The following is a 15,027-nucleotide window of genomic DNA, read 5'->3' on the forward strand; positions in this document are numbered from 1 at the left end:
TACAGGCACAAGGGACATAAAATCTTAGTTCCCAAGGTTGGTGGCGCATTGGCTATAAGCGATGGTTGACATTTCTTACAATGCCAATGTCTAAGGGCGTTTGGTGACCACTTACCATCAGGTGGCCCATATGCTCGTCCACCTTCCTATTCTATAAAAAAAAAGCAAACGAGTACATCTAATCGGTTTGTTTGGAGGCATTTTCATAAGGATGCAGGGCAGAGCCCATGAGCTCAAAATAATCTCAATATATGTGTTGGTGTAACTGCGACTGCCTTGATTTCGTAGTAACTGGCTAATAAGGATCAATAAACAGTTTAAAAAATGTATATCAAGAAACATCTTGAAAAGCTATTTAATCCCGTGCGTATGAACTCTTCTGACACGTTGGATTGCCATAGTATTATGAGAGTGAGGAATAGGAAGTGTAGCCGTGCTTAAGAACAATATATATGTCTTTAGCGCAGTTAAGTATTATATTACTCGAGAATATGCCGTAGCTAAAATCAGTCGGGACTAGATCAACATTAATTATATTATGCTCCTTGCCAAAGGAATATAATATTGAAACATAAATTCTTAGTTTCGAGTATATTGACGTAAACTAAATTATGAGTTTTTAAAAGCCAATTTTTAATAAAAGTGTATTTGAACTAAAATATTGATAAACGTTAAACACATAGTCCGTTTGTTAATAAATTATTCACCAGTTGTGATGTAATTTGTAACACTTTTCGTGTGCCTAGTGTTACTTTTTTTACTTATTCGATAGCGTTGACTTAAACTGTGATATGTAAGGTACGAAAACACGTTATTTATTGACAATAATCGGTGTTCTTAGCGCGAGATTTTTTACTTATTTGATACCGTTGACGTTAACTGCGATTTGTATAAAATGAAAACAGCGCCCTCTAGTGACAATAATTGGAATTCGTAGTCAAGTCATAACACTTTCTGTTTTAACAAAAGCATTGAGTGAGCTAATGTAGCATAACTAATTGGCATAAATATTTATATTATATAAATATTTGGATGTTTTAGGGATTACATTACATTTGTTTTTTATCCTTATCATTTAAATAAATATTTTATTCCATTATTTTTCTAATACGAGATATTAGCTAGAAACACTAGAAAAAGTGAGCTTAAGTAAAATTTTATATAAAACAATTTTCGTATTGCACTATTAAGTAAAGCATTCAAGATTGCTATTTTTCTCGAGCCAATCATTAAACTTGTTTAAGAAAGTGCTAATAGTCACTTAAGTAGTGCTTGGAGCTGTAGGCAGTCTAGTGTATCAGCCATATTCAAATCTAACGTGACATGACGTGATCGAATTAGCAAACTTGTCGCCTAGTGGATTTCTTAAATTGCTGCAGATTTCAAGGTCTCGTGTTGAGCCAAACATTTTGGGATATATCTATCGAAGAATTTCATTAGCTGACTGGGATTTCTTAGGGCTTTTAGTATGACCTTGTATTTGCACATACGCTTATGCAATAAAATATTTCTTATAAATTGAGACCGGCGATAGTAGCTGATATATTTTATTTATTTTTATATATGGTTATATTTGATTTCAAATAACAAAAACTAAATAACTATTATATTATAGTACTCGTGTACATCGGCTACTTCATATTAGTACTAGACCGCGCCTTCCTCTTTTATAAAGGGGGGATCACGTTATAATATTAGTAAAGAAATAGAAAGCTAAAACTATATACTATTATATATAACACGATACACATTTATCAAATGGTTATATAATATTCAACACTTCTTATCGTACAATGTAAATATCAACTCAATATGATATAAAGATAATCGTGAGTTAAAATTGTGATCGTTATCGCCTTGAGTGCGCGCCGACCACCCGTGTTTGCCACCATTAGTGTATCGTTACTTGTCACACTCGATTGTTTGGTGACGTAGGTATTGTTTGAAATTAATTGGTATTGTTTTGATAAATGATGCTTTCGCTCAGAATATTCTTTTTTTGAATTTAAGTTTTTTTTTAAATAATGTAATAATATTTTTTATTTCATCATGTAACATTCAATGCGCTACTCGCATGTAACAGCGTACAGATAATTCGCATAAATTTACTATTATTGGTTAGTAACGAATACCAAGTTAATCAATCCTCAAATTAAAAGATATTCAATAACAAAAATGAGCCTTTGTAAGTAAAACAGGCTTATTGCTGAGTATCTCAACCATTGTCTCGCGTTTGATTGTCAAAAGACAAATATTTTAAAAGCCTTTTTATAATAATAGAGTATGTTTTGATAATAATAAATAAATAAATTTATTTTATTTCTACGATAAAGCACTATAAAAAAGGCTCGCATCAAATTAAATATTCATTTATATATTCAAATTAAACAATAACTGTGACCAATTGACACCTATTTGGCGACGTTCGAAATAATATTATGTTTCGAAATATTCTTTTTTCAAATGGCTCTCTTATAACAACTTTCAAGCGCTGTGAAGCGGTTAAGAGTTACTACAACTTTACGCCCAAATATTTGTGAAAATAACAAAATGGAGCACAAAAGTTTTTACAATCTATTCTCGACTAGTTCTAGTGCCACTTGATCTCAAAACGGGTTATGAATTCAAATACGATATAAATATTTATATTTGTAAATACAAATATAAAGGAACACAATTCTATTGATATTTACTTCTACGAACAATTGTTTATTTTTAACTCGAACTAACTGTAGCTGCCACCTGATGGTAAGTGAGAAATATTAACCATCCCTTAATCCGTCAATGCGCCTTCAACCTTGGGAAATAAGATGTTACGTCCCTTGTGTCTTTAGTTACACCTAACTCACCTTCAAACAAATATACTATTTCTGTGTAGCGATAGAATATGTATTCGTATAAGTAGTTGGGAATATACTTTTAGTATATAGTTACGTATATAAATAAATTATGTATAGTAGCAGTCTGTAAATGTTCCAGAGCTAGGCTAAGGCCTCCTCTCCTTTTTGAGGAGAAGCTTTGGAGCTTACTCCACGCTGTTCCGATGCATGATCCGCTATTCCATTTCGACTCTATCTGATGTTCTTACATTTTTGTGTATAAGTGTAACATGCCGTGCTATGAACTAAAGGGAAGAGATGATTCATGAAGTTGCCTGCATTAAATTTTTTGTTGCAATATGTATTCAACTACCGGTAGTGATAGGGATATTTGTTAATCCGTCTGAGTAGATTGGCGGCGCATAGACGGTGTAAATAATGTGGGCCAATATCTATATGGTTATCGCTTAACATTACATGGCCCAGTTGCCCAACAGTTTTCTTATAAGTAATTTCGTTAAAAAAATAGCCATTTACAAAACTGTGCTTCTTATAAGGTGAAATATAGGGAGCACAACGCTCATTTTTTTCTTAGCCATAGTGAGATTAATTATTATAAATACAAATCTTGAAACCCAACACTCTCTCTGTATTCAAAACTTAAGATCTTCTGTATCGTCGCAGATGCTTTTGTCATTGATGAAATAATAACTTAAATGTTCAATCTATTATCTTCAACAATTTAAAAACTGTGAAAATAATCATGGCCATGTCCTTAAAAAATTTAATCTCCAAAAGTATATTGGTGTTATCGTACAAAGTTTAAGTGCGTTAATAATCAAATTACGCTGACGACATGAGTCCTCTTCTGAGTTTCTCAATTAGAGGATTAAGGATATTATTGAGCATCTGCGAATGGTACGCGGGTGAGCATGGCCTCAGGTACAATGTAAAAAAGACGCAAATGATGGTTTTCCGCTCGGGAGAGGCTTGGAAAGGTTACCGCTGGTTTCATTGGATGGTATACCGATCGAAAGAGCAGAGCAGTTTAGGTACTTAGGGCATATTCTTAATTCGGATCTACGCGAAAACTTCGGCATAGAGCGTGAACGGAGAACTTTGGCTGTTCGGTGTAATATAATTGCACTTCGGTTCGGGTGATGTAGTCCTGAGGTGAAGCTGACGCTATTTCGAGTGTATTGTCAGTGTTTTTACACGTGTCAGCTGTGGTGCAACGGCACAAAAAGTGCATATAATAGAATCAGAGTGCAGTATAACAACGCGTATCGCATTCTGATGAAATTTCCTAGGTACTGCAGTGCGTCAGCCTTGTTTGCCGACGCCAGAGTTCCTGATTATTTTGCGATTGTTAGGTCGCGGATTACGGCATTTTGGTACCGCATTAGAATTTCTAGGAATGAGATATTAAGGATATGCTTTGAGTACCCTGAAAACCCCATTGTTAAGTACTGGCGTGCCGTGCATCGCGACAGCAATCAGAAATAGTTTAATTGTGTAGTCTAACTTAGTTCTAAGGATAAAATGTTACAAACAATAATATAGTAAGAAATTTGTAATCTTTTGCTGTATTTTTTTTTCTGTATCTCAATTGTATGGACTTTTGTTGTCAGAGAATAAATGATTATAATTATGATTTATTTTTATTATGATTTAACGCATTTTTTTAACCAACAGGAATACCAAGGCCGAGGGTGACGTGGTACTTGGAAAATGTTGTTATTGATGACTCGTACGAAGAAAGAAAAGAAGGAATCACAGTCAATACGCTAACATTTCCTAACGTTGGTAGACAACACCTCAACGCAAGACTTGTGTGTCAAGCATCTAACACAAATCTTGCACCGCCTGAGACTAAAGTTCTAATATTAGACATAAATTGTGAGTACAAAGAAATATATTAAAATGTTATGTTGAAAATACATGTCACCTGTATGAATTATTGCTCAATAGATATTTGAGAAGTTTTATTTTATATACAAGTATTTTATATTTTTACTTATACCAATATTTTCTGAACTGTTTTGCTTCAACTTCAAATCGAATTACTTGAAAATAATTCGATGAGTTTGAAGTAAATCATAAGACATTAACTCAACATTTTATATAATGTATTTTAAATCTCTGAAAAGGCAGATAGATAGTAGGAATACTATGAATTACAGAACAAATGTATGTGGAATTTAAATATATAATGCTTATATAGGATATTTTGACGTCCTACATTTTATGAAGAAATAGACCTTTCAAAATACATCGTATATTCTGAACGAATTTTCTATAAATCCTTTACGCAAACATTCGCAAGTAAATATTCCCGTTCATACAATGAGGATGCGAAGCAATACACAACGGAAGCTGAACAATAAATCTCATTTCTCCAACAGTGAAACCGATAACCGTGAACATATTGACCAAGGAGAAGCAAGTGTCAGCGGATAAAAGATACGAAGTGGAGTGTAAGACTACGGGCTCCCGCCCCGAGGCAACTGTCACTTGGTGGAAGAACAATAGACAACTCAAACGGTTGGCGAAAAACGTAAGTCCTTTGTCCATTCGACGATCCCTTTGTCCTTTAATTAATAGATTCTTTTCAATTTTTCTTCTGGTGTAATAATGCCGTTCTCGTCAGCGTTATATTTTTTGGAAGTAATTTCGTGGCGAGATCGCAATGATATAAAACCTCATTGTCGTCACCTTTATTGTTCTACCTAATTTTAAGAAATAACTGTTCTATTATTATTTCGTTAACCCTATGTTTACTTTTGTTTGTTATTGTTTTGTTAATATTTTTGGGTGAATATTTATTTTGAATGGAAATTGAGCATTTAGTGTTATTTTTATTTTCAAAGCGTTTTACAAGTTTCATTCATGTCCTTTATTTTACAGATTAAGTTTATTTTGTTTAATCTAAAAACGTATACCATGAATTAAACATATTTTGTTAGACATTTTTACGTCTATATTTTAATTTATACCTTTTATTAAGAATATTTTTGAAATTAATTAATCCCTTTAACGCTTATTAATACATATGTTAATACCTTTTTATAAGTCAGAAAATATTCAATATTTTAATCTCGTTAAACGTAATTGCTTTCTTTTTAACTTTATTATTAAGAATCTAAGTCTTTTGACGTTTTTTTACAAAAAGGCAATTATTTGATTCCTTTTTAGGATCCTAAAATATTTCGCTTAAATTCAAATCAAATATCAATTACTTCTTCTTAGAAATACCTTATGAAATTAATTACGTTTTCGCTAATACAATAAAAATATGTCATCAAATAACTTTTTCAATTTTCTATTAGCAATCTTTATATATTTCATAATCTGTTTGACTTGTTAGTTCTCTGAGAATAACGAGACACTCAGCGTCCTGAGTCTCGTCCCGGCTGTGGAAGATGATGGCAAATATTTGACATGCCGTGCTGACAACAAGCACATATCAGATTCTGCCATAGAAGACAAGTGGAGACTTAACGTACATTGTAAGTTGAATGTTATTTTTACCCAACTTCATTTGGCTGCTTATGTTTTGTTTACTTAAATTATATGGTCGTATATATATTGAATGAGATTTTTCATACAAAACATTAAAAAAATATTCAATTTTGAACAGGTATCATTGTTTGTTTTTGTTTTTTGGAAATATAATTGGTATTTTGCCCTTGATGCTTAAAAGTATTTTGATATAATGTTTCAAAAATATTAAAACCTATGTTTATCATACACACACATACCCATACGGATGTAAGTGTGTATGATGGATAGTCTATCGAAATAATATTTTTTTTATATATATACAAACTTAATTCCCTGAATATTTATTGAAATTGTTTTTTATTTTGCTGCTTTAATCTTGATTAAAAACTTTATTATTTAAATTCAGAACTAAGGAAAAAAAAAAACAAAAAAATTTTTTTAATAATATATCGTTTTGTACAAAGTCAAGGAACGTGATGTATGTCTTCTAAAACAAAAATAAAAGTCGAGCGTGACAGTGAAATCTCGGAGCATCTTAAAAAAACGTCTTAATTTATCGCGAAAAAATATTTAAGGGCCGTAGCGTCGCGGGCTTGAAAAGGAGGATTTTAATAAATCTCCGAGAACGACACGTAGGTACAGCAAACGAGGGGCAAAGCTGTAGAACCTCTTTAAGATAAACTCGAATTCTTTGTATTATAAGTGAAGTCCTTATAAGTGAAGTTCTTCATAAATAAAAATTTTTAATATCATTTGATAGTTATTTAACGATAAGAAATTTATTTGAATAAGTTTCTCTGAGTTTTATATCTACTATCTACTTAAAATATAGTAAAAATTGCCACTCAAATGTGGTTTCCATTACTTACAGAGACATATATATTGGATGGTCTATCAGTACTTATTGGAGCAGAATAATATTAAGATTTATAAACATTTCATAGCACACTTTTCAGAGCACACTTAGATTACAACATATTAACTAGCTATTACGTAATAATTATAATTATTTCTGATTTAATATAACTAGTATTTTATTACTTTTAGGTCCATATAACAATAAGATAATACAAATATTTTAATCGAATTTTAAGACATAATTTACAAGCGATATAAAAAGACCACAAGATTTCTTCAAATTAATCTCTGTTTTTGTTACAGATATACCAATAGTAGACCTCAAGATGGGATCCAATCTGAACCCTGACGAAATAAAGGAAGGGGACGATGTTTACTTCGAATGCACGGTCAAAGCTAATCCGAAAACACACAGGCTTGTTTGGTTTCACGACGTGAGTACTCAACTCTATTTACACGAATGTAAGCCTTATTACAAATGTCATAAAGAGAATTATGTAATGATATGCATTGCAAAAAAATAATCCGAATTAAAATATATTTTATTATAAAATTCATAAAACGTAAATACGTTTGTATGTGTATAACAGCTTGGATTTTGTAAAGCTAATACTGAAAACGTCTCGTTCGTAATTATAATAATTGTCCAGATGTACAAGTGTATGAAAATTTTAATATATATTTATAAATTTAATTTAACAAGCCAATTAAGTTTAATGTTTATAATTTTGTCACAAGATAATTATTAGCGCTGTTAGCTTATAATGAATATAGCTTATTAATTTACTGGTAAAAATATGTTAATAGCATGAATAGAATTTCGAAGCTTATAATATTTTAGTTAAGGTAAGGTCAAAATAATTCGGTATGTAATGTGTGGCACGTTGCGTTTCATAATGGCGTAGCTAAAAAATACGCTCATACAAATGTTGCTTTAAACACTTAAACACGAAGTCCCTAGCCAATCGCAGGCATATACTGGATGCAATGTTTGCGGGTAAATTTTTTTGCCACAAAATTGACTGTCCCCAGCTTCTTGGCCTATTCAAGTTGCGTGCACCCTCTAGGCTCCCTCGCAGCTCGATCACACCACTCTGTCCACTTCTTAGAAAGACTGTGTTAGGTGCGAACTCTCCCTGTTCGAGATTATGTAAAGTGATAAATGCTTGCAGTGATCAAATCGATCTACATTACGATTCCCTCACTAAGTTGAAATCAACTTGCACTGGCTTATCCCACTTTGATTAGTAAAATAACTACTTTTATAAGACACTTTCAGATATACATATTTCTGTTATATTTTTTTTTCTTGTCTATTGTTGTAATTAAGTTTTAGTTTATCTATATTTAATGTTAAATGAATTTTCTGTCGCTACTTTTTTCTTATGTATAATTACAAGCGGTGTTTACCTATTATTAGTTGTTACACTATTCAGTGTATGTATATATATATATATATATATATATATATATATATATATATAGTATATATATATATATTATTTTTTTTAAATGTATTATGTCTTATATTCAGTGTATAAAACTGTTCGTAAACCTCAATAAATAAATGAATTTTTCCATCACTTTTCAAATTTAATGGTTCTACGTAATTTTATAACCTCGCTAAATTTATTATGGGCTAACGATGCATACAATTTCATAATACATACATAAATTAGTGCATTAGTATTAATTAAAATAAAAGCCTTATTGGCTAGCAATTAAATTATTAATTGTTTATATTAAGTATAATGTTAGTATTATTTATTATATTTTATTTTTATATTATTTATTATATTTATTTATTATATTATTATAAATTAATACAACAAAATTTAATTTTATTATAAGTAATGTAACATATTTGTTTAGAATACGGAGATCTTCCACAACGAAGCCCTCGGTGTTATACTGAGTGCTCAAAGCTTGGTACTTCAAAGTGTCACGAGAGCTGCCGCCGGCGACTATACATGTATGGCTGCGAATAGTGAAGGCAAAGGAACAAGCAATCCCGTGTCCTTATTAGTCAGATGTGAGTAAACTAAAACGATTCTTATCCTAAGCGTGTTAAGGTTGAAAATTTATTTGCACTTAAAATAGTAGGAATGCTTAATGAGACCAATCCAGGGAGACATTCATTAGATGATAAAGAAACAAAATAGAATCTTGGCGAATTACGTATATTTTCATGATCATGATTAACTCGCTTTGAAATTAATGTCAATAGCGATAAACTTGTCATATTTTATAATGCTAATATTATAATTATAATATATTTCTCAGCAGTAAACATTTAAGGACTTACTTTTACTTTTTAACCCTAAATAAGTATCACAATAATTGTATTATATTATAATTATACGAAATGCTAAAACAAAACAAACACTTTATATTATTAATAAGAACAATGTACTACCAGCTAAAAGAAAATATTAACGAGAAACAATCTGCTGTATTTAAAACAAAGATTATTTATTTTTAAATTCAACTTCAAATACTTTCAAAAGGGTATAGAATGACGAGATTCGACACTTCTAGCTTCCTTTCTTAGAACTGAAACCTTAGACAGTGAACTGCTGATTCCATTAAGTTGGAAAAGGAGCTTCCATTTTAACTTACACATAGTATATAATGAGAGTCGCTTTTAAATTAATGTATTCTTTTAAAAGTCTTAATGTTAAGTTTCTTTATAACAATTTAAAATACTTGAAATGTCGTTCAAGATGCTTCAAATGTAACTTAAAAAAAAAACGAAACGTGTTAGTGTTTTATTTGATCTTGGAGCAAGATGCTATGTTCTTTGTGTATGTTACTACACTGGCTTACTCATCCTCGTCAAACAGAAATTCAAAGGTACTAATAACTGTTTTTTAAAAGTAAGATATGTGACGAGTGAGTTGTGATACCGCGGAATTTGAATTATCAATTTATTGATTATAATATTTTATATTATATAAATAATGTATATAAAACCTTACAATTTTACAAAGTAATTTTATTAAATATTACGTAGTACAAATCCGACAAAGTAGAGATATAATTTAAACTGTCCCTGAGATAAACAATTCATTTTAAATATGAGTATTGAATAGGTTAGGTTAGGTTTATGAAAATGATTTCTCAAGATTTTAATTGAGTATTCTAAAACCCATTATAGCTTTTACGTTCGACTTCGTTCATGTAATTTATTCGGTTCAGTTGTTTAAGTGCTCATTGTAATATACGCTTGGTAAAGAAACGGAGGCTTTGTTTGTACAATATATATATTGAAAATTTAGTGTTAGTGGATAAGGTGGAGGAGATGTTTGTTGTTGGGGGTTGTTGCTATAAAAAAGGATATACTTTCTCTGAGTTTAACCTTAAAAGCAAATTTTGATCAAAATCGGTTCTAGTCGTGACAGCATGCAGACAAAGAGAGTATCTTTTGCATTTATAATATTAGTATAAATTAAGTAAATGATACATTTGTTGATTTTTATATTACAGTAACAGTAACGGTAACAGTCTGTTAATGTCCCACTGCTGGGCTAAGGCCTTCTCTCCCTTTTGAGGAGAAGGTTTGGAGCTTATTCTACCACGCTGCTCCATTGCGGGTTGGTAGAATACACATGTGACAGAATTTCAATGAAATTAGACACATGCAGGTTTATTTATATTTATATTATTATATTAATATTTATATTATTTTAGGAATTATAAACACAAATTAACCACATAAAAATTCAGAATTCAATTTTTTATATTATTAAGGTTCAATTTATTTTCGTTTAGGATTGAAATGGTGACGGATTCAAATTTGAAGTATAGTAACTGAGCTGTCGTGCCATTCATTAATGCTTATTACTCATCTCGCGGTGAGCCGTGAAGTAAAACTCCGTGCGGAAATCTGCAAGTTCATATATCACACATACTAGCAGCAGCATGGTGGACTAAGCTCCAAATATTTTCTTTACAACGAGACGAGACATCTTACTTCAGATTAAATAGCTTATACATTTAAGGGGTGCCAATGACCTCTTAGAAGATATGCAGAACGCCTCACTAGTTATAGGGATCGCAATTATTTTCGGCGATTTGACCAAAAACATCGGATGTTTTTCATTTGTTAATTTATTTTATATTGTTATTCAGAGTTAACTTAAATGGAAATCGCTTTCATATTTTGAATTATATTAAATATACTATAAGGTGTGTATACAAAAATATATTTATTTTGAAAATACACGTCTATTTCCTAGACACGATATCGCATGCGACACGACATCAATATTCGGCGTTGTATTGTGTATCTGTTTCGGCCTAAGGACTAAGGTTGAGGTGGTGAAAAAATGTAGCTTTAATTTACACTGCGGGTACCAGATGGCAAACCTAAGTGCTACAAAATATTAAGTGATTTTATGGTATGAAAGATTTATATAAATAAACAATAGGCCTGGACTAATTAGTATCGCTTGATATTCATGCAAGTTATATAAAATTGTGTCTAATCTATATTCCGAGACGTTGGTAACTTTGCATTTAATATAACAAGATCAAGAAAAAAAAATCAATTTTGATTTAAAAGTTCTTAAGAACCTACTTGAATAAGGTAAATTTAGATTTTACCATGAATTCTAACAAACTATTAAACTTAAATTTGGATTCTTCATTTAAAAATACCAACAATGCTTTTCGAGTATGGGTTGTAGAAAATCATAAATTCCTGTCAGAAGCGAATGCAAATTACCGAAAATGAAATATCGTTGTTAACATTATGAGACAGGCATTTCGTATTGCGGTTCTAGTGATATCCTTGTAATGTAATTTATATCTTTTACTATAATTATGCACAATCACATACCAAATAAAATCCATTAATAATAATAAAATGAAATTACTTCAATTTCATTACAAATTTTATCGATAGCTAAACTAAAATTTTATAGAAAACTAGAAAAGTTTAAAACACCAATATTGTCGTACAAAGAAGCGAGAAGCATTTTTAAAAGTTAGACATATTTCGAACTGAAGAAAGGCAGAAAGAAACTCAACGAAGTTAAGCGAATAATTTTAATTTCACAGTGTATGCTGCAATTTGCCGCACCAAAGATTTGCATCAAATATTTGCATATCATATTGAACTGACCTAAACCTGTATTGGAGCGGCGAAATTCACGATTGGATGATTTAACTAATAAACAGGAAACTTAGGGAGAAATGCTCCTGAGAGACTTACTATTGATAGTTGTCACCTGGAAATTGACATATTCTGTGTCAAATTATTGGAAAGATACTACAGACACACAGTTTTGATATTTATAAATGAGATAAGTTCGAGATTCATTCAGTTATATTCTTTTGTTTTTATAATATTCTTTAAAACTTGAATAAGGGCCTACAAAATATATTATAAGCATAATATGTATTTATGCTTTAAATTAATCTTCAATACTTATCGATTTAAAGTGCGATTTATTTGATTAGTTAGTCGCCAGTATACAGTTTTGTATAACTAAAACGTACCGGCTCTTGATGCCAGTTATGCAACATATCCATTTACACGTTCTGTCTCCCTCATCTACCCACTCATCATATATTCGCCAATCAGATTATTGAAAGAAACTATTTATTGTGTTCCAATTTACCCTTTAAACCAGAGTGAGCCAGTCCAGTACATGCCCAAGGGACAGACTTATTTCCCAGGTTGGTGGCGCAATGGCGTTTGTAATAGTTAATGTTTCGTAAAGTATCAATACTTTTGGACCTCAGATGGCCCATTTGCCAGTTCACCGACAGACTTTATAATAAAAAAAAAAACTAAAGTCATCACTTGTATTCGTAATTTTACTAGTTGTATCTTATGTGAGTTCCCTAATATTACAATAATTTGAATAAAATGTCATTACACGAAAAATATCTTCCTAAATGATGTAACGGTAGCTATAATTCCTAATTATACCATTAGACCAGTTGATAGACCGACAAGGTTGGCTTCAAACTTGCACTTCTATGGACAATGCTGTATTATCAGCTTTCGTCCCAAACATACGAAAAGGTTGTAAAATTTTATAACGCCCGTCGGACCGACCTAAAACGATTATTACGAAATATTTTGAGCTGCAGCCCTCTTTCTGGTATAGCTGTGGCGCTTAAAATTCAAATCTATATTTGATATTCTGTTCTCTTGTCATATAAATATGATATTACATTTTGACATATTTTTAATAGATTGTTTTCTGTGAACACGTGGTTCTTTAACGAAGTTTGAAGACAATCTGGGCAAATATCAGGAATCCTTCAAGAGTTGGATATAGTTATTCCACATGAGTATATAAAGTACAGACAGAAACAGTAACAGCCTGTTAATTTCCCACTGCTGGGCAAAGGCCTCCTCTTCCTTTTGAGAAGAAGGTTTGAGCTTATTCCATCACGCTGCTCTAATACGGGTTGGTAGAATCCAAATGTGGCATAATTTAAATGAAATTAGACACATGCAGGTTTCCTCACGATGTTTTCCTTCACCATCAAGCACGAGATGAATTATAAACACAAATTAAGCACATGAATATTCAGTGGTGCTTGCCCGGGTTTAAATCCACGATCGTCGGTTAAGATTCACGCGTTCTAACCACTAGGCCATTTCGGCTTTGTATGTATGTATACAAGACTGCTATGAAAAAGTGTCTCTAATGTTGACTTTTATACAGAACTGTAACATTAATAAATGGATATTACATATTTTATCTTTCAACCACTGGTTATATTTATGTTTTACAGGTTTTATAAAATAAAACTGACTTAGAAATTGACCTGAATGTAACCTTTAGCCCATCATTAAGCCCTAATGACAGAAAAAATAATCGAAATCGGTTCATAAATAAAATTCATACGCGAAAATGTAACAAAACATGATATACAAACAAATTGAATTTTATGCTTTTTTAAAGTCGCTTAATAAGGTCACAGGCATATAAGAACAAATGATATCCCAATTAAATAAACTCAAGTCCCATAATTCAATGAATATGAAATTCGAAATTGGTGAAATCCCCGTCATAAACCCAACCCTTCAACAGTCTGGTCCTTTACATTCGGCGTTATTACAGACGAAGCAAATATAAAGGACAAAATAACAGTTTTATTAGTACTACTGAACGGTGATTGGATTATATGAATTGTAATTGAATTTTTGTTTTTATTCTCTTCAGCTGTTGTTCGAACTCCGATTCTAGATTCTAATTGGAATTGCCGTTCCATTAACTTCCACGGAAGTAAGTGTTGCTTTGTTAAAAATATATTTTTTAATATAAACACATTCTGTATCTGCGTCGTTAATTATTTAAATGGAGGTTGTTTTGTTATTAATGGTTTGTTTTTTTTAGAATAGGTTAATTGATAAATACACAGCTCATGCAGAATGACCTGTTGTAATCTGTCCCTGAGATTCACAGGAAAGTAAATGTAACATCAATGGCCTTGGGCTAGGACTTTCTGTCCCATTTTGAGAAGAAGTTTTGGAGCGTATTTTACGTCGCTGCTCTAACGCGAGTTGGTCTAATCGGGTGAATACACATAAAATTTGATACATGCAAATTTTCTCGCGACGTTTTCATTAACCTACCGTGCACGAACTGAATTATAAGCCCAATTTATGCACATGAAAATTTAGTGTTGGCCTGAGTTTAAACCTGCATTCGTCGGTTAAAATTCACTCGTTCTAACCACTCGTCCGCCTCGTCTCAGATACAAAATGTAAATACAAATATGAAGACCATAGTCAACAGTCTAAACAAATATTGTTCATCAGTGGGATCTGTGACCGCATTAAAGCTACTTGCGTAGTTGTAACCGCGACAGTAATGACAAC

General features: G+C 31.5%; 1 protein-coding gene across 5 annotated transcripts in view; it reads left to right on the top strand.

Moving 5' to 3' along the window:
* The window catches only part of LOC126776089 (hemicentin-1-like), a 254,316-nt gene that overhangs the window by 225,368 nt on the left and 13,921 nt on the right, over positions 1–15,027 (top strand). For all 5 annotated transcript variants that reach the window (XM_050498373.1, XM_050498370.1, XM_050498371.1 and 2 more), the window contains 5 exons: positions 4,515–4,718; positions 5,225–5,376; positions 6,187–6,328; positions 7,485–7,615; positions 9,054–9,213. In XM_050498373.1, the coding sequence (XP_050354330.1) occupies positions 4,515–4,718; positions 5,225–5,376; positions 6,187–6,328; positions 7,485–7,615; positions 9,054–9,213 (789 nt within the window). The remainder of the gene's footprint in view (positions 1–4,514; positions 4,719–5,224; positions 5,377–6,186; positions 6,329–7,484; positions 7,616–9,053; positions 9,214–15,027) is intronic.

The sequence above is a fragment of the Nymphalis io genome, chromosome 19 (genome assembly GCF_905147045.1).
Source record: "Nymphalis io chromosome 19, ilAglIoxx1.1, whole genome shotgun sequence".
Classification (NCBI taxonomy): domain Eukaryota; kingdom Metazoa; phylum Arthropoda; class Insecta; order Lepidoptera; family Nymphalidae; genus Nymphalis; species Nymphalis io.